General features: G+C 46.9%; 1 protein-coding gene across 2 annotated transcripts in view; it reads left to right on the top strand.

Moving 5' to 3' along the window:
• The window catches only part of CCDC61 (coiled-coil domain containing 61), a 538,795-nt gene that overhangs the window by 78,961 nt on the left and 438,872 nt on the right, over window positions 1–20,962 (top strand). For both annotated transcript variants that reach the window (XM_085625716.1, XM_085625715.1), the window contains exon 3: window positions 20,812–20,894. In XM_085625716.1, the coding sequence (XP_085481842.1) occupies window positions 20,812–20,894 (83 nt within the window). The remainder of the gene's footprint in view (window positions 1–20,811; window positions 20,895–20,962) is intronic.

Genomic DNA, 20,962 nt, shown 5'->3' with positions numbered 1-20,962 from the left:
TATAGACCTTTAAGTCTCATTGACTCTCTACAGAAGATCCTTTACAAGCAGGTCCTAGCCAAAATCCAGGATTGGATCATAGAGTCCAGCACTTTAAGTGACTATCAAGCTGGGTTCCGTGCAAATATTAGCACAGTGGATCAGGCTTTCCGCTTCCTCTATCTATATTGGAAAGAAGTGTCCATCAAAGGTGGGAAACTATATGTGGCCTTTTTCGACCTACGATCCGCATTCGACTTAGTTCCCCGAGCCACCCTCAGGAGAGTGCTGAAAGAAATGGGCTCACCTTACAACCTACTAGACATCCTAATCAGATTGCACTCATCAAATGCAGCCCAAGTGAGATGGGGCACGAATATCCAACTAACGAAGAAATTTAGAATTGAATGCGGGGTGAGGCACGGGTGCGTCCTCGTGCCCACGCTCTTCTCACTTTTTTAATAAATGGGATGGTTGATTTTCTAGATAGGGACGGGTGTGATGTCCCCAAAATAGCGGCGAAAAGAGTCCCAGCGCTCCTCTTTGCAGACGATACTCTATTAATTCCCAAATCCCCTCAAGGCCTCCAACTATGGCTAAAAGATTTTTTAAGATTTTGCAAAGAGCGGGGTCTGGCTTTGAATGAGGCCAAAACTAAATATATGGTTTTTACTAAGCAAAATGCAAAACCTTGCAATAAACGTCTGTTTGTTGGAAGCACTCCCTTGTTGCAGGGATTCTGCACATACACAGAACTATGCGCAGGAAAATGGGACCTCGGTGTATAGGGACTAAGCCTTTCTACCGCCTTAGTGCCCGCGTGCCCAGGACCGACTAGCTATAGTGTCTCACGTGCTCGCCTACTCACAAATGGAGAAGACAATGATTAAACAACCCAGAACACGACACTCTCTTATTTCTCAGGAATCGCGGTTCCAAGAAACACCTTTTTGCTCACACTCTCGTACTTGTCCACAATAAGATCTGACAGAGACACGAAGATAGTCAAAAATATTTTAACTAACGTGCTCTAAAATGCAGTATACGTGCCACAACCAGGAGCAAAATGCATAATATAAATACAGTTAGCATTGCAACAAGGCCATATATCATAAAGTGAGATGTCATTGTATAAAGACAGATAGAGGACTATAAGACCTAACCACCCTCCCCTTGGTAAGCAAAAGTATTATTATATAATAGAAGATCTCTGGGCTTTGTCAGCAGGCCCCATACCTCAGGCCATATATCGTATTTCTACATCACAGGTGTGTGTTGCTCTTCTCCCTGGAAAGGTCCCTCCCCAAGTGTCTGTTACCTAAACGTGTATCTCCATAATATCAAAGTATGAGCTTCCAGCAAAAACAGCTGCCTTGGTATGTTTTGTCTAAGTGCTAGGGCCTGACCAGAACAGAATAACAAGAGTCAGTGTTTATCGACCTGGCTCACAATGTTCAGACTAAACTCCAGGAATAGGCAGAGAACGAGCACAGCAGAGAGTTCTCCTGTGAAAGGCAAAAACAGAGCTTTGTAAAAATAAAGTCATTTAGTGTCATGCGCAAAAGCAGCATCATAGCTACTGGACTCATGCTAACTTAAAGATGTCGACAATGACTCTAGCAACCACGTGACGCCCTCCCCCTGGCCAGGTTGTAGTGCATAGACAAACAGGTATCAAAGATAAGCAGAGCCAAATTGTCTTATGTGCCATCCAAATAGAGTCAATGGAAAAAGGACACATTCCCCCAGATATTTCCCCCCAAAAATGATATATCTAGCCTGCAAAATGCAAAAGATTGCGTGCACTGTGAAATGCAATCTTCTCTAATAGGGCATCATTTCCGTTAAGAAAAAAGGGAGATGCCATCCAATTCAGCACGGGGCGAATGAACATTCATGTTCTTCATTATCCAGTGCATCTAGCAATCGAACAGGGCAACTTGCGTGATATTTGATGAAACTCTCCTGTAGGAGGCACTGGGCAGCCTCACAGGTATTTCAAAATGCCAACACTCCAAGTGCAGCCACACACATCATACGGGCATCACCCGACACTCCTGGTCATGGGCCAGTAAGGGACTCACCAACAGATCATAATGCGGATCAGCGGCTGACGATGTGGAGAGAAAGAGATCCAAGGCCCAATAGAAAGGGCACCGTTGGCAGTGGAACACAGGTTGTACGCAAGTGAAATAAGCGAAAGGTAAGCCCATCACTCACACTCAGCGTTGCCAGTGGCTAGCATCCAAAAAGTTGTTGCATTCGATCACATTATAGACGCCAGGCTCCTGGGCTGTGCAGAACCACAGGGTGGGCATCCATTGCTTAACAGGAGCAAAAGCACCAGAATTCCACATGCCAATAAGAGGATAAGTGGAAAACCTCCAAAGGTGTTGGAAAAAATAGAATGTATAAAGGCCGGTATTACTCCAAAAATCGTCTGAAAAGATGACACAAGGCCGGAGCCCACACGTTTAAAAAAAAATGCGCAAGGCCTTCGGTATCAGACGCATAAAAAATTTGGTGAATCAGTTCCCCAAAATGTAGTGGGAGATTCATATTCAGCAGTGACTGAATCTCACTAGATGTTCTAGCCACCTGCAATTTGAAGCTCTCGCGAGCCGAAGTGAAAGCGAACTCTTGTTGAAACAATAGAGCTTTGAGTCTGCTTAGTTTATTGAAGTCTGTTTTCAAAGTGGGAATGGAAGGCCACAGCGAGCTATCTACCATCCCATGCAGGGGCGGAAAAAGAACATTGCTGCAACAAGTTACTCTATCGGAAACCATTACTATATACAGAATCCCTGTCCGTAACCTGCAGCAGTTGTGGTTAGTGAGGATAAAATAGCTACCATTAGAAAGCAATGTGAGCATGGGAATTATAGACGGGACTGATGTACCTTTTAGAAAACAGGGCAAATTGGGCGCTGACATTTTGCAAGCACCATGAAGCTGAACTTGTGTACAGACTAACGCGTGTCCCACAGTAGAATCACAGTCCTCTCCTGTCAAGAAATCCTCTTTATCTTCACGTAGACAGCGAAACGTAAACGCTAAAGACCACATTTTGTGTAGAAACGTATTACCCAGGGGTTAAAATCTTCCTATAGGATAATGTTTCATGCATTCACTAAATTGAAAGAGGGAAATGGGCATAGAAATAAGCCCATATATTAACCATACAGAGGAATCGGTCTCTGCTATAGAGAACGGCAGTTGTTCTAACTTCTCCATATGTAACAAGGTGTAAGTGGAATCTTTCATATAAATTAGCTTTTGTTTATCGGTCAAATTAACAGGCAAAAACAGAGCAGTTGTGTTTAAATAATCCCAAAGCACTTTCCCATTTTTCAATGTTTGTAAAGTCCTGCCAGATTGTGTTACAGAACGCAACCGATTTTGACTATGATACAAAACAGACACATTCTGTACAAAGTCAATAGCAGATGAAACAATATTGTCCAAAGTGTAAATACAAGAAGACAAAGTATAAATGCTGTTGTCTACCACATCCAAAACGTTACGCAAATTGTCCTGTTCTACTTGACGCAACCTGAAAGCTGCTTCCATTTGGGACAGATTACAGATTTCATTATATGCTGCTTAAGCAAAACGTTTCGGACGAGGAGACCTGGGACCTAATAGGAAATCTGCCAAATCAATGTCTTCATTCAAATGTGAGAGATGTTGTTTCACAGATGATAACGATGACTGTCCCAACCACTGTTTTTTTTAAAAAAACCTTTATTTAGGTCGGTCTGGAACACAGCTATTCAGCCGACATCCCGGAGGTTCGGCAGCCAATTAAGTACAACACATGGAAGTGTCCACAGCTCTGGTACCAGAAAAACAAAGGTTCCTTTTTTTTTAAAACAACCTGAAAGTAAATAACACAAGCAAGGCGGTATATACAATGAACTCGAGCCAGTTCCCGATGGGGGCGCGGCCCCATTCCCAAAGTCAGAACAAAGCCACCGGTCGGGTGGATGAGAGAGAAGCAGAGGCGCTAACATTCTAGCATATAATCATCATAAAAATCCCAAGTTGGAAGTGAAGCTAGGGGGAAAGTTGCTCCTCCAACGGTTCAGTGGCCGGGGGCAGACATATATCACCCCTATACTGGTTCCACCTCCCCCATATCTTATGCCATTTCTTAGGCCGCCCCCGGGCACTATACACTGTTTTCTCCCTAAACATGCTCCAGTCCATATTTTCCATCCATGCTTCCATAGCGGGAGGTCTCTGAGAACCCCACAGTCGTGCAATATCACGCTTCGTCACCATATTCCCTAGGGTCACCCATTGAGTCTGCGCCGCATCATAGTCAGTAGGACCCCAGACATTCAAAAGACAGCGCCGTGCCTCTGGCAGCAGTGCAATACCCGTGACCTCCTGCATCACAACATGAATTCGCTTCCAGAACTCCGTGATCACACCACATTCCCATATAATATGTAGGAAGGTGCCCAGCATCCCACAGCCCCTCTTACATAAGCCATCCTCGGAGAAACCCATATGAATCAGTCGGGGCCCCGTGACATAGACTCTATGAAGTATCTTAAGCTGCACCAGCCTTAGTCGTGCCGGGATCGCGACCTCCTTAGGAGATGAGATGGCATACTGCCAGTCCTCATCATCCAGTTCAAGGCCGTCCCTAGTCCACTGATCACGCACCCCTAGGAGGAGGTCAGTCCGGACATTAACAAGCTTCTTGTAAATTAAGGAGATTGTACTCTCCGGCATATGGCCATCCAGGATCCGATCCTCCAAGGGAGAGGACTCAGGCACAGTCTCCCCCTCGACGAGGACGGACCGCAGAGCGTGGTGTACCTGTGCATACCGAAAATATTCCGTACCCTCCAAATCGTATTCCGTCCGTAGCTCGTCAAACGACTTCACTCGTCCCTTAACCAGCAGGTCCCCCACCCTGGATATCCCAATCCGGTCCTATTTCTCGAACCCCTTCGTGTGCCAAAGTTTCCCCAACATATCAGAGTCAAACAGCGGAGTAGCGAGGGTAAGCCTATCCTTCCAACCCAGCGAGTTCGTAACCGCCTTCCACACGTGCACCGCCGTCTTGGTTGGCCCCGTGACGGACCCATCCGTTGACCTGGAGTAGAGTGCTCTAAAGTAATTACCCCCGCGCAGCAACCACCGATCCATAGCGAAGCCGGGGCTCAGCGCCGGACCGTAGACTCCATGATTGATCGCACTCAACTGGGTGGCCCAATAATATCTTCTAATGTTAGGAAGCGCGATACCCCCATCGTACCACGGAAGGGTCAGCTTTGCAATAGCTATACGCGGTCGGCCATCCCACAGCAACGAGCGCTGGAGGCTCTCGACCTCCCGAAAATAGCTGGCCGGGACCAGCTCCAGGGTATTCTGTAGGGCATAGAGAAAGCGGGGAAGATATCATTTTGAACAGCGCGGCGCGGCCTAGGAGGGAAAGCGGCAACCGCCGCCAACCCGCCACATCCCGCCGCAGGCGCGTCAATGGAGGGAGCAGGTTTCTCTCATATCGAACAATTGGATCGGTGGAGATATAGATCCCTAGATACAAAAAGCCCTCCTGGGCGATCTAGATCGAGCAATTCCGCGGGAGAACAGGGACGTCTCCACTCAGGGCATACAGATACGACTTCCCCCAGTTAATGGTGAGACCCGAGTTCCTGCCAAAAGAAGTCAGAACGTCACAGACTACTATGAGAGACTTCCTGGGTGAAGTGAGGTATAGCAAAATGTCGTCGGCATAAAGAGAGATGCGGTCCTCATGATCTGGTGACCATCGGATCCCCCTTATGTCCGGGTGCCATCGTATCCACGCCGCCAGTGGTTCAAGAGCGAGAGCAAACAACAACGGCGACAGGGGACAACCCTGCCTGGTGCCCCTCCCCAGCACGAACGGGCAGGACGCCCTACCATTAACCGCAACTTTAGCCAAGGGTCCTTCATACAGTAGTCTCACCCAGCCAACAAAGCCAGGTCCAAAGCCGAATTTCGCAAGTGCAGCCCACAGATATGCCCACTCTAGCGTGTCAAAAGCCATCGTGGCGTCAAGTGCAGCCACAATGGTCGGCTCCCGCAGCGTCCCCGTCCTTGCGAGCACGCCGTGGAGGCACCTAAGGTTCAACGCAGTGTTACGGTGCGGGATGAAACCGGATTGGTCCGGGTGGATCAGGTCCCCGATCACCCTGATCAAACGGTTGGCCAGTATTTTAGCGAGGATTTTCGGCTCGGCATTAAGTAGCGAAATCGGCCTATATGAGCTGCATTTATTCCTGGGCTTGCCATCTTTGTGTATGACCACAATTGTCGCCAGGCGTTGGTCGAATGGAAGGCATCCTATATCCCGCGCCTCTACAAACATAGCTCGCAGATGTGGAGCGATCTTGTCCGGCCGGAGTTTATAGAACTCAATTGGCAGGCCATTCGGGCCCGAGGCCTTGCCAGGGCGCAGTGAACGAATAGCACCCGCGACTTCGTCAGCTGTGATGTCACCATCTAGATCTTCCCTGTCTATGTCAGAGAGGCAGGGCAGAGCCAGATCGCGCAGAAGTTCACACGAGTCCTCCACCGGCCTGTCCGAGACTGAGGTGTAGACCGTGCGGAAATAATCTGCAAAGCACTGGACTATGCCATCCGGCTCAGTAACAATAACGCAACCCTCTGTTACTAGTTCTGGCACCACACGATTAACCCGCTCTTTTTTATCCAGCCACGCTATTAATTTCCCGGCCTTGTCCCCAACATCGTACAGTCGCCCCTGCTGCTCCCTACTCAGGGCTTTGGCCGCATTCGTCACCAGGGCCTTATACTCCGACTGCTTAAGGCTCAATTTATGCAGCGTTGCTGCCGTAACCTCCTCCTCCAGAACCAACTCTAGAGCCGCTATCTCCGCCTCAATCTGTGCGACCTCCGCATCCCTTCGACGTTTGGCTGCCGCTATCAAGGAAAGGGCCTCTCCTCTCAGCACGGTTTTAAACGCTTCCCACAAAGACACCGCAGACGTGACCGAGCCTAGATTTTCCTGGGAGTAGAGATCGACCGCCTTCAGCACCGCGCTACGAGTCCTAGGGTCACGGAGATACCAGGGGTTAATCGGAGCCACCCTGCCCACCACTCCTCGACCAACATCAATACAGATCCACACCGGCGAATGGTCAGAAATACCCCTAGCCATGTGTCTAGCCTCGGACACAAAGGAAGCGTGTGCAGCCAAAGTAAGTACATAATCAATTCTAGAGAGACTGCCATGCGCCCCAGAGTGGAAAAGTGTACTGCCGCTGAGTGGGATGCAGCAGTCTCCAACAGTCAACCAGACCCAGGGTATCCACGAAGTCTGAAAGCCATTTCTGCGCCCCCCCAGAGCTTCTTGGCGGGTGTCTATCAAGCAATCCGGAGCCAACCGCATTAAAATCGCCACCCACCACCAACATCCCCTCTGGGAAGTCCAACAGAGCCCTCCCCAGGTCAGCAAATGTGGAGGGCTGCAGCGCAGTAGGGACATAAACAGAAACCAAGACCAGCGTCCTGCCCTCCCACCTCCCCGCCACAGCCGCAAATCGCCCCCTTTCATCAACAGTGGTGGAGTCAACCTCAAACGGCAGTGAGGCCCTAACAAGTATTCCAGCCCCTCTAGAGCCCGAGGAGAACCCCGAGTGCGCAACGAATTTGTAGCCCTTCCTGTTGAGTGCGTAGCACGTGTTACCTATCAAGTGCGTCTCTTGCAATAAAACTATATCAGGGGAGCATCGCTTCAGAAATTGCAGGACAATCCCTCGCTTAATACGATCCCCTAAGCCGTTAACATTCCAACTGAGTACCTTTAAGCCCCTACCCCCCATCCCGAAATGTAAGGAGACCTCCACCCCCCCGTAGAACCGCACTCGAGCTACAGAAGCTTGCATCACTACGCCTTGCAAAACAAAAACCAACAACAACCACCTCAACAACCCCATTCCACCCCCCACCCTGCACCCCTGCGTAAGCTTAAGAAGCCCCCCCAACTTGCAGTGTGCCTGTCGCCCTATTCTAAAACTAGTCTACAAAAAGAACCCCAGAGGAGGAAAAAGCTCCCTTCATACCCCCGCCACCCCCCGGGCTACTACCCTCCCGGAGAGACCGAAAACTGTGATTCACTGTCCTGGGCAAAGTCAAAATGATCTAGCACCAGAGTCCTCACTCTTGTTCATCGCGGCCACCTTCTGCTCCACCAGCATGCTCCCCGCTAGTCCGTCGTTGGGGCAATGTGTCCAGCCAGTCTCCGACCATGTCCGGTGATTCAAAAAAGAAAGTCCGCTCTTCATACACCACACGCAATCTGGCCGGGAAGAGCATGGCGTACTTCAGTTCCATCCCTCTTAGCCTTCTCTTAACCGCCAGGAAGCTCTGCCTTTGCTTCTGCACCGCCTGGGTAAAGTCAGGATAAAAACTCACTGTGGTGTTCTGGAAAGTCAGCGGGCCGGACACTCGTGATGCTTGCAGAATGGCGTCGCGGTCCCTGAAATTAAAGATCCTGGCGACAATCGGTCTCGGAGGGGCCCCCACCTTGGGCCTCCCACCAGGGACTCTGTGGGCCCGTTCAACAGTAAAGAACTTACTGAGGCCTTTGGGCGCCAGATGGTTTACCACCAAGTCCTCTACGAACAGGTCCACCGACTGTTCCTCCGAGTTTTCCGGGACCCCAATAATGCGCACGTTATTGCGCCGTGCCCGGCCTTCAAAGTCCTCCAGCCGTCGGGCAAAGAGGTCGTTTGCGGACCTCAAATTTCGGACTTCCAGCTGCAGATCAGAGACATCTCCCAGGAGGCCAGAGGTTTTAAGGTCCAAGGATTGAACCCGTTCATTGGTTTTCCCCAGGTCTGCCCGAATCAAGTTGACGTCGATCGAGATTGTGTCCACTTTATGTGCCAGGGTCTCGAATTGCTGCCCGATAGAGGACTGCATCCCCTCGATGGCCCCCATGACATCCTGCAGGGTTAGTTCCGTAGCGGGGGGCAAACCATCTTTCAAGGCTTCCAGTGGCCGTCCCGATCCGCCCGGTGACCCCTTCTGCTGGGCATAACGATCCATGTTGTTGGTTTGGGTGTATCCACCCCGCCTGGTGTTCTTGGGCTTCTGTTTTTCGGCTTCCGATTTGGTCGACATCGTGATCAGCTGCAGAAACAATCCCCTTGCCCATACAGAGAAGACAATGCAACAAGTGACCGGCGCGGCTCACTCCCAGGCCAGGGCGCGATGAAAACAGGAAAGCGAAAGTGATGACACCGTCCTTCCGATGGCTCGCCCCTCACACGGCCGCTGTTGTTCAATTAGTGCTCGGGTACCGTGCCAGCGCAAGCCCCGGGCATCTTCCGGGGAGTAGGCCGCGAACTTCCATGTAGCACAACTTCGGCCTCCGGTGGGCGATTTCAGTCCAGACAGCAACGATCACCTCAGCAACGGCTCGCCTCCAATATTCCGGGTATTAAAAACAGGATTCTACACAGGATGTTTGCCGGAGGGAGCGAGGGTCTCGGGAGCTCTGAGCTCACGCGGCCATCTTGGTCACGCGCTGGTCCCAACCACTGTTGACACAATTTACCAACAGAATATGTAGTAACTGTATGTGTTTGTGGAAAACGTGGGTCAGGTCTACTTAGCGTAAACCCCATATAGAATTTGAAAAACACAACTGGCAAGCATTATTACTGAGCGGCCATACTAACCATCCCAAGGGAGTAAAAGTGGACGAGTTAAAGGTACCATTGCGGACCATACTTTGTAAGTCCTCCAGAGAATAATTTTTATATTGCTGCCAGTCGTCATAAGCCGCTAATGACGGAAATGAAGGAGAATTAAATTATTTTGCAGTAGCCAAACCAAAACATGTAGTTTGCTGCACAGTCTGATTCAGGAAAACAGCTGTGACTGTATCAAACAGGCATGATGCAATGATTCAGTTCTCTGTACCCGCCAATGTTTGGTACTCCATATTGATTTCAAATCAATTGTGTCTTTCCAATAATCATAGCCTTTTAAATAAATCAGTTATGAAAGTCGAAGAATTTACCAATTTACTATGGGTCCGCATGAATTTCGGTGTGTTTGTGCACTCAATTTATAAGATCTTGGGTCTGATAGATTATAGCCAGAAAAGTACACAAACTTATTTTTCTGTGTTTGCGAACTACCTTGAAATGGGTAGGACAATGTTCCCATTGCGTATAATTAACCTGATTACGGACTTTGTTTGACTTGTGTAAAAAAGGATGACCATAATATTGAAAACAGAATAAATCAGCATAATTGGCAGAATTCAAATACAAATCCTCAGTTTCAAAAGCAGTGTAATATTTTAAACTGAAAATAACAAATGTACGGCATTAACATTGCAATCGTCTGAATGCAGTCCAGGTGTGATGACGTCACCAAATGAAACTCGAAATACGTATGGCATCGGAATAGTCTGTTGTCGGGCCATATATTTCATATTGAACTTGATCCCAAACAATGGCATCTACTACTGGCACAGCAGAAATGTAAACGCGGGATTGATCCCTTTTCATTACATGAGATGAGGTGAGTGGGGCCAAATCACCATCAACTAAATGGACATCAGAGTGTTCAGGTAAGTAATGACCATTAATCAAAAGGAAAAAGACAGTCACAAATCCAATCCGCATGAAGAGAAATACCGTTGTAAGTACGGAACCAGATAAGTTTTGCGAAACCAGGAAGAGAAAATGGAAAATTGACTGGGGGGTTCCTCCGTAGTAGAATTTGATGAAGAGGACGATGAAGGTAAAGAAAAGTTGTCTCTATCCATGTAATAACCAACAGTTCCTAGTCGATACAAAGGTGTTCGATCAGCATTAAAAGAGGATTGGAGTGCACGTGTGGGAATGTCCACTGTAAGCTCCATAGGCGACGAGACTTGATTTTACTGTGTAGTCGTTGAAGCTGATAACAAAACAGGCAGCACATCAATTGATGTTTCCACTTCACCCTCCTTGTGTACGTTAGTCTCGGCGAAGATCTCACAATCTCACAGGAAGTAGAACATCTCTCCTCTGGACGGGTCTAGGCATACTATTCAGTATCCGCCAAATGGTGCAATTTGACATGTTCAATGGAAATGTAGCGATTTTCCTTGCATCCAGGTAGGGGAGGCAAAATCACAGTTTGGGTGCCCTTTAATCCAAGAACACGGACTAGGACACGGTAGGAGGGGCCACATTTTCTTTGTTCTCTATCTTCTCCCGGACCAGATCTCCAACTTTAGGAAGCCACCCTGTGACTGGGATCAGCCCGTTGTGTCTTCGGGCGAGTGCAACTCAGCTTTAGCAAGAGTGTTTAGAGTTTTTTGTAGATCCTGTAACATAGCACAATGGTTATCTACGTCAAATGTTGCTGCAGCCCCCACAACGTCTAGACCATCAAGGTCTGGCACAAACATTTTGATACCAAAGAGCATTTCGTATGGGGTCCGCCCACCCAGAGATCCTTCTTGGGAGATTATTTAATGCACGTTGAACCCGATATAAATGAGTCAGCCAACCCCTGCCAGTACCTAAGACCCTAGCTGTCGTAAATTAATTCGCTGCAGTATAGAATTGCCCATGGGCCTGTATGGAGACGAAAATTGCAACAGCACCTCCAGCGACCTCATCGCTTCCTTGTAAGCCTTAGAGGCAAACGCAGGACCTTGGTCAGAGTGGAAGGTACCACACACAAATGTTCCGATGAAGACATGCAAATCTGGAATGACATTTTGAGTGTGATCACTTTGTTGCGGCCAAACCTAAGGAATCTAGTGCATGAATCCACTGCAACCAGAATATGTTTATAGGCAGTGTCGTACGTCAAAGGACCGCAATGATCAAGATAAATACATCCAAATAGTTGATTTGAGATGTATAGCTGCGTGTGAGGTGTTTGTGCAACCGTGGACGGTTTAATCTGTTGACAAATGTCACAAGAAAGTACATAATTACGTGTCTATCTATACAGACCACGTCAGCAATTACGCTGCTGCAAAAGAGACACCGTTGCTGAAACTCCAGCATGTGCAGATGCCATGCCTTTGTGCGCAGCTATGATTAAAGGAAGTCTGCGGTCCTCAATGGGAATCAGCTGATCCCCAATGGATTGAATGGAGGCAAACGAGACTGATAAATGATAAGAATACTTAGAAAGGAAGCCTTGTGGAAACGCCATCCCCTTCCTTTTAGCAACAATAGCTGCCACAATTTCATTATCAATTTTACTCATGGACCTTGGAACTGCTGCTACTGAACACGTGGCAACTGCAAAATTTGCCCGCCTCATCAGCAAAAGAATTACCAAAAGCATGTGCTCCCCCACGCTGATGGCCAAGAGAATGTATAACATGTGTGAGCAGCAAGCTTTCTTTAAGAGCTGCCACTTGAACCCAAAGCGTTTTATGCCTTATTGCACTACCTTTAGAGTCCCGATAATCGTTTTGAGACCAAAAGTATAGATGCTCATTAAATAGCCAAGCAGCCGAATAAGCATGTTTGGAACCAATGGCCGGCTGCACAGATCCGTCGGTATAAACTATACTTTTGTATTGACCAAGAAGAATCAAAAACTGTGGCGCAGGATGAACTTGTTCGCACTGTAAAAACTCCTGCTTCTGCAAGGATGGGTCAAAGATAAACATGACATCAGCCAATGTAAAAGAACTCGCCCATTAAATCCAACGCAGGTGTAAGGCTTTAGAATTCGGTATGCTTGCCTTTGTGACTGTCTCGAGAGAAGGCACAGGCGATACCATAAGAATGCGTTTCCCCTGAGCCACAGAGCCTTCCTTTAGGATCACCATCTGTACTGGCGTAACAATTTTTTCAATAGGGCAAAAGGACATCCTGATATGCTGATGTGTACAATGCGATTTGTAGGCAATGGGGATGGTATCGTCCTCATTGAATGTCAGGTAAGTGAAACCCACTATATCAGGTACAATCAGTATGAACGAGTTAGTTGTGTTGTCACGAGTTAACAAGAAGTTGGTCGCAAGCAGATCAGACTGCAAATACCGAAGAATTTCTGTATGTTCTGGAAGCCACCAGACTCCGCTTCCAGGAAAGAATGGAAGATGTCGCGGCATGGATGAACAGCTGCCTAAAGCTCAACTTGGAGAAGACAGAGGTCCTCATCCCTCGACCCTCCTCCATCGCCTGGGACAACACCTGGTGGCCCTCTGCCCTTGGAAATCCTCCCACTCCGACAAACCACGCCCAAAACCTTGGCATCATTCTAGACTCCACCCTCACTATGACCCGCCAAATCAACACCGTCGCCTCCACCTGCTTCCACTCCCTCTGCATTCTCCGGAAGACCTTCAAGTGGATCCCCCTCCGAATGCAGAAAGACCGTCACCCACCCACTCATAACCAGCAGACTGGACTACGGTAATGCCCTCTACGCCTGAGTCAACAAATCCCTGCTGTACAAGCGCCAAACCATTCGGAACACCGCAGCCAGACTCATCCTCTGAACCCCACGACTTGAGCACATGACCCAGCACCTATGAGACCTCCGCTGGCTCCCCATCGAGAAGAGAGTAACCTTCAAGCTACTCACCCACGCCTACAAATCACTCCACAACATCAGACCCAAATACCTCAACAAAAGAGTCTCCTTTCACATACTCAAAAGGAACCTCCGCTCCGCCGACCTCGCACTGGCAGAGACCCCACTCATCCGCAGAACCAGAACAGCTGGAAGAGCCTTCTCCTACGTCGCAGCAAGGGCCTGGAACAAGCTCCCAGTTAACATCAGACGCTCCCCCACTCTGCACACCTTCAGGAAGAGCCTCAAAACCTGGCTCTTCGACTGATATGGAGCTGCAATCCCCCATGCCTTGAGACCCTTCAAGGTGAGTAGCGCGCTTTAAAAACCCCTGATTGATTGATTGAAGCCAGCTGGAAGACGAAAAAGATGGTTGTATCCACGCATAAAGGGGTTTGATAAGCTGAGCATAATCAGGAATGTAGGTCCTCCCGAAATAAAAAAAAATAAAAAAACAGCAAAGATTGTAACTTCTTAAGAGTAGAAGGAGGCTGCAATTGAGCACATTTCTCTAGAAAGTGGGGGGCTATCCCCCCTCCCTTTATTGTTGAGTTCTTAACCCAAAGACAGAACTGCAAAGTAGGCAATGTGAGACTTCGCAAAATTGAATTTGTACCCTAAGTCTGCAAAGGACAATATAATGCGGTCGACACGCACCAGATGAGATATCAATTCATCATCCGTCAAGTAAATGTCATCGACGTAAGAGAAAGCATCAGGATCTATGTTGTGTAAAAGTGACAACAACACGTGCAGCAAATGCACCAGGGCTTTTCTGATAGCCCATGAGTAACCTTTTAAATCTTTTCTGATTACCGATTGCAGTAAATGCGGTCCAGTCACAATTGTGACTGACAAATCCATTGGAAATCTCCAAATTCGTTTTTATACTTTTTTTCGGACAATATTTTTTATTAACGCAGGGCTGCGAGGGTTCTGTATGGCAAACGTACAAACATGACTGTTCAATTTTCTGTAATTAAAAACAACGCAATATGAACCGTCCTGTTTCGATATCAGAAAAAGAGGATTATTCATGGATGAAACACAGGGCTCAATTACACCCTAATATTTCCACTTTGCCAAAATGTCACTAACGGATGCTCTCGCTTCCATTTTGATTGGATATTGTGCCTGAGGCTGTGGCATTGATGGCAATGAGATCTCATGTGCCGGAGAATCTCTAGCCCAGCCCACCTGATTTCGATACACAGCCGGCACTATGGCTAACTCCCATTCCAATGCGCAAGCCTATTTAGTCTCTTCCGGGAAGTAACGCGAAAAACTCAGAAATATCATGTCTTCACCTCACGAAGATGCTAAACAAATGGAGGAGGCCAATCCGCCTCCGCCAACAAAATGTTGTATGACGAGGTAAGGTTATCCCAAAAGATACCCTTAATTGTACGTTGTATATTGCCTTCAATTTGAAGGACTATGTCGTAAAGTCTACCGGGGAGGGGCGGGCATCTCTTGTATCAGCTGTTTCCACTGTAATAAATGTGTCAGTTGCTCTTGCCTCCAGGCAGGACGGAGAACCTCCCAAACTATGGTAACTTCTGCTGTGCTGTCTAGGAGTGTCACAGCCCATCTCCAGTCGAGGAGCAGGGTTCTCACAGTCTGAAGCATATTTCAATGTTAAAGCGGCAACTTTTTTCTTTTGAAACTGGGCACACAGCGGCAATTGTCCCTCCGGTTTGGCCTTTAAGTCAAACTGGCGTGGCGGATCACGTCGTTGCTGCATGGTCTCGCCTTGTCTACGATCCTGCCGTTCACCTCCACCGGAATCTTGATCTGATGAGTTCTGCAAGGAACGAGGAGAGCGAGGATCAGGAACTTGAAACCTCTCGAGCTTCTTAATCTTGGAGTGGTCATGCAAATCAGGAGAGCATCAGGTGTCTGGCAAATAGCACGCAAACCCTGCTTCTGCTGTGGCTGTTGTTTATTCTTGTTCCAATTATTTTTAGGAAAGAATGGACGCCCCTCCTTTTCTCGAGGAGGTTTATTCTGCGGTTGAGTAAAAGGTTTATTCCCTAAATTATTACGCCCTAAATCTTTATACATTTTAGCGCTAATCTCAGGCAATTTACGTTGTTTATCAACATCTGCTACTGCCTCAAGGCACTGACTCACTTGCAAACTAACTGCTTCCCCTTTAATATTGGTTAATATCATATCAGAGACTATAGGGAATACCCCAACCAGTCTCATCCCCAACTCCAGAGCGGACTCCGCCCTGTGCTCCTCCCGAACCTTCTAAAGAACTGTTGGAAGCACTGTCATGGAGGGGGTGCCAAAACATAGAGAATACAGTGCCGCAAACACTTTTCCCCAAGTGGTGCAGGCAGCCAAATTTGGAATAAGACCTTTTGGTAACCTCATTGTAAGCATCCAATGTTTATCCAAAGGAGTAATATTAGGGAATACAGCTTCGAGTTGCTCAAATCGTTCTGCTAACCAGAACGGTAAATCATCTCTATTTTGAAGACGCTTTCCCATCACTGAATTAATCATGATTTGGGCTTATTACCCTTACTCCATGTCCTGGTTACTGAGAAGGCGCTCCAGCCAGAGCCGCCTGGACCATGCGAGACACATATTGTATCACGCTTCTGTGTTTATGAACTAATGATTCATGCAAATTACGCAGCTCTGTGTGTGTAACTCCACGATACTTTGGGTGTGGTGTAAAACCCGCCAACACGACCATGTGGCTCCGTCGACCGATAAAGGGCCTAAACGGACCATTTTAACCGGGTGAGGTAGGACGCCATTAAACCAGATGGTGTGCTCCCGTGCCGACAACGGAACCTCAAGTGTCCGATGAGGTCTGTAATATAGGGGAACCGCGGCATGTTCATATTCATGAAAGAAATTATTATTCCCATCGACCGTCGAGAACTTAACCTAAGAATAAGAAATCTCGAAGCAAAAAGCCGTATTCGCTTCAACCACAAAGCCTTCCTACCGCCATAGTGCCCAGGACCGACTAGCTATAGTGTCTCACTCGCTCTCCTACTCACAAACAGAGAAGCCACTTATTCGACAACCCAGAACACAATACTCCTGTATCTCTCAGGAACCACAGAAACAAGAAACACCTTTTCGCTCACACTCTTGTTCTTGTCCACAATAAGATCTGACAGAGACACGAAGATAGTTTAAAATATTTATTTTAACTAAATTGTTCTGAAATGCAGTATACTTGCCACAACCAGCAGCAAAATGCATAATATCAATACAGTTAGCTTTGCAGCAAGGCCATATATCATAAAGGGAGATGTCATTTTATAAAGACAGTATATAAGGCCTAACCACCCTCCCCTTGGTAAGCAAAAGTATTGTTATATAATAGAAGATCTCTGGGCTTTGTCAGCAGACCCCATACCTCAGGCCATAGATCGTATTTCTACATCACAGGTGCCTGTTGCTCTTCTACCTGGAAAGGTCCCTCTTCAAGTGTCTGTTACCTAAACATGTATCTCCATAATATCAAAGTTTGAGCGTCCAGCAAAATCAGCTGCCTTGGTATGTTTTGTCTAAGTGCTAGGGCCTGACCAGAACAGAATAACAAGAGACCGTGTTTATCGACCTTGCTCACAGTTTGCAGACCAAACTCCAGGGACAGGCAGAGAACGAGCACAACAGAGTTCTCATGTGAAAGGCAGAAAAAGGGCTTTGTAAAAATAAAGACCTGTAGTGTTGTGCGCAAAAGCAGCATCATGGCTACTGGGCTCATGCTAACTTAAAGATGTCGACAATGACTCTAGCAACCACGTGACACCCTTGGAGCAGGTATCCACTTTGATTTCCACAAGACTCCAGCCGACGCTTGCAGCCTCAATACAGAGGACCCCCTCTACTGCAACCAATAGTGGGCAAGACTTTCTGACGCCAAAAGGCACACCTGCACCCGACGGCCTTGGGTCGCACAACCAACGGTGCCTAGCCAACCCAAGACATCCTAACTTGCCCCTCGAAGTGGTGGTCGCACCCAGAAGGGTCTTCGTCCCCGAGCCTGCAGTGTTTCTTTCGATCGGAGTCTCTCCATTGAAAACCATACCTCCTTCATGGCAAGGAGCAGTGGTCATTCCGGTCCATAAAAAGGGGGACCGTTCTCTGCCTTCAAACTACAGGCCGATCAGCTTAATAGATGGAGCGCAGAAGGTTTTCTCCTGTGCCCTGCTTCCTAAAATTACTGATTGGATGGAGGAGAAGAACATACTAACCCCCTTCCAAGCAGGGTTCAGGAGAAAAATCCGTACCATTGACCAAGACTTCCACTTCACTCTATTGGCCTGGAATACTGTGACATTAGAGCAGGGTAGTCTCTATACTGCTTTCATTGATCTGAAGTCAGCTTTCGATCTTATTCCTAGGGCCACACTTTGGCAAGTCCTACAAGATTTGGGGCTCCCGCAGGACATTCTGGCACTCCTAGTATGATTGCATGAGGGAAACTATGCAAAAGTACGATGGGGGGATCAAGGGTAATTGACGGACCCAACAAAGGTTGTAAGAGGGGTGAGGCCGGGCTGTGTTCTAGCCCCCACCTTATTTTCGCTTTTCATAAATGGGGTGGTGAAACATCTAGCGGAAGTCCACACAGACTCTCCCTCATTGAGAAATGTTAAAATAACTACTTTGCTGTTCGCAGATGATACGCTATTAGTCTCTAAACCCCCAGTGGCCTTCAATTGTTACTTGATCGCTTCATGTACTTCTGTGAGATGAGAGGATTGGAAGTCAACACCTCAAAGACAAAACTCTTGCTAATGAATCCTCACAAATCTTTCAGGGGGAAACTATTATTGGGAGGGATTTCATTGGAAAGAGTGGATTCCATCCTTTTTCTTGGTGTAAACATCACAGAGAAAATAGCATGGAAACAGCATATCTCTAAGCGAATCCTCCAGCAGAGGAAGACTACCGGGACTTTAATTTTAGAACACAGGGCGTCACAAACTAGACCGATCGCAGCCCCTCTCCAGGTATACGATCAGAAGGTGGTAGGATCGGCCCTGTACGGGGCTGAAATCTGGGGGTTTGACAACCTGGAGGGCCTGCTTCTCACTGAAAACAAATTCCTAAAATCACTCTGCTCCCTTCCCCAGAGTACCCCGCTAACTCCACTAAGGTTAGATTTGGGCAAGACTACAATAGTGGATAAAGCGAGGCTTCACCCACTTCTTTTCTGGCTCCACCTAAAAAAACACCTGAGCTTATCCACTATGCAACTGCCCTTGAAGAAGTCCTTAAGCTTGATCGCTTCAAAACAAATTGCTGGTTCAGTAACATCGCTTTCTACAGTAGGTCTTGGTAACTTGTGGAAAGTGACAGATACCAGCTTACTGCCTAGTAGAGAGTGGGTTAAGTCGTATTACTGGAATTGGGTGGCGGAGAGAGCCGTCACACACGCAATAGGAGACCGCCTCACAATAGCATTTATGGAGTTAAAGCTGCATGGTGTGTATGAACCTTACATCGAGTTCATCACTATCCTTCAAGAGAGAAAGTTATATATCCAATTCAGGTTTGGATGCCGCCCCCTGAAATCGTTCATAGCGTCATGGAACAGGGGCTCTTCAGCCACACTACGTCACTGTCCATGCTGCTCTGAGACGGAGGAGACGACAATACACATTCTCTTTGCATGTCCATTATACAAAAACCCAAATCTAAATGGCTAGCCCCAGCCTGTAGACAACTGGGAACCAAATGTCATTTAGAAGCATTGGGCATCCTCATAACAGACACGAGGCCCTTAATAGTTTGTGCAGTGGGCACATTTCTGGGGAGAATGTGGTTTATTAGGAGGCAGGTGCAAAAAAACGATCTAAGTACACCCTCAGATTAATTTCTAATTGAAACTCTAAAAACCAATAGTCTAAATTTGACATCTTCGGTACAAATAAATATAGGACTTATGCCTAAATTACTGAGAAATTGTGCAATATTGTATTTTTGTGCGTTATGCATTAGCACTTTATGTACATTTTTATGGCTCTATTGCTCCTCTTTGCACTAAAACTGAGTCCCCTTTGATGCTGTTTTCTCACCAAGGTCCCATTTCTTTATGTCTCTTGGCTTCAGTAACGTAGTACTTAATATGAATTTTTGCTCAAGATCCGAGATTTTATTTGATAAATTCATCTCCAAGATAAAGGAGTTTTGAATCTTTTAAAACGTAAAAAATTTTCTACATGTAATTTTAGATTATTAAACTATAGGCATGGATGTTTTTATGTATTGCCTTTTTGATTTTACCATGTGAGAATACTTTATCAACCGGTTTTCTGGTTTTTTACTCTGGTTTTATTATGTAAGCTGTTGCTATTTATTGTCATCCATTTTGGCTTAAAATGCGTAGCATGACAATTTTGTATTACTGAACATACTGTATTGTACGCCTATGAACTTTAATGGTCGTAACGACCGAATAAAGGGGCACATGCATCAACTTAAATACCGATCGCAAACGGGCCGATTCGCAGAATCGGCCCCTTTGCGACCGGTATTTAGGCAATTGGGATGCATCAACCCAAAACCCACTCGCAATATAGGTAATCGAAAATTTTGCGATTACCTAAATTGCGAATGTTGTTGGGGAATTGCGATTCCTTATTTGGGATGCATCAAAGCCTTTCCTAAATGCGACTTCGCATTTAGGAAACGCTAATTACCATCAACTGCAAAAGCTTTGAAAAATGCACAAAAGTGCATTTTTCAAAGTGCCATGTGGCGCACACATATGCTATTTGGGCATATGTGTGCACCACATGAGCACAGATGCCAAATTTGGGTGTGCAGCAGGGTGGCCTTTAAGGCCCCCCTAGCACCCTTCAAATTGCATTCGCAATTTGCGAGTACCTATTTGGTACTCGCAAATTGCGAATGACTTCCCATTCATTCCTATGGGCCTCTAGGCCCATAGGAATGAATGAGAAGGCATGCCTTAATTGCGAATCGCAATTAAGGAATGTGTAGGAATCGTAAATATTTTAGCAAAACCTACATGCATAGGCAATAGCGATTCCTTAATAGCGATTCCTTAATAATCGCTATTAAGGAATCGCAATGGCCTAGCTTGATGCATGTGCCCCAACGTTTGATGATGATGATGGTATTTGTGTATGCAAGGCTTGTCTGTTTTCTTCCTTTTTTGCTGCGTATAATTTGTTTCTCACAAATTTAATTTGTTTTGTAACCAGACCTGTTCTAATATTTCTGTTGTTTGCCTTGTTTTACTTTTAGTTATTGAAGACCTAACTCACAAAACTGGCAACTTCAAGCAATTTTCCATCTTCTGCAGCATGTTGGAATCTGCATTAACCCAGGTAGGTTTGAAGGAACACCAGATTGAAATCGAGAATAGTGTGTTAAATCATTCCAAGGTGGCTAAGGA

This window comes from Triturus cristatus, chromosome 9, assembly GCF_964204655.1.
Source record: "Triturus cristatus chromosome 9, aTriCri1.1, whole genome shotgun sequence".
Taxonomy (NCBI): Eukaryota; Metazoa; Chordata; class Amphibia; order Caudata; family Salamandridae; genus Triturus; species Triturus cristatus.
The sequence above is the reverse complement of the archived record's forward strand: the minus strand, read 5'-3'. Positions and strand labels throughout refer to the sequence as shown.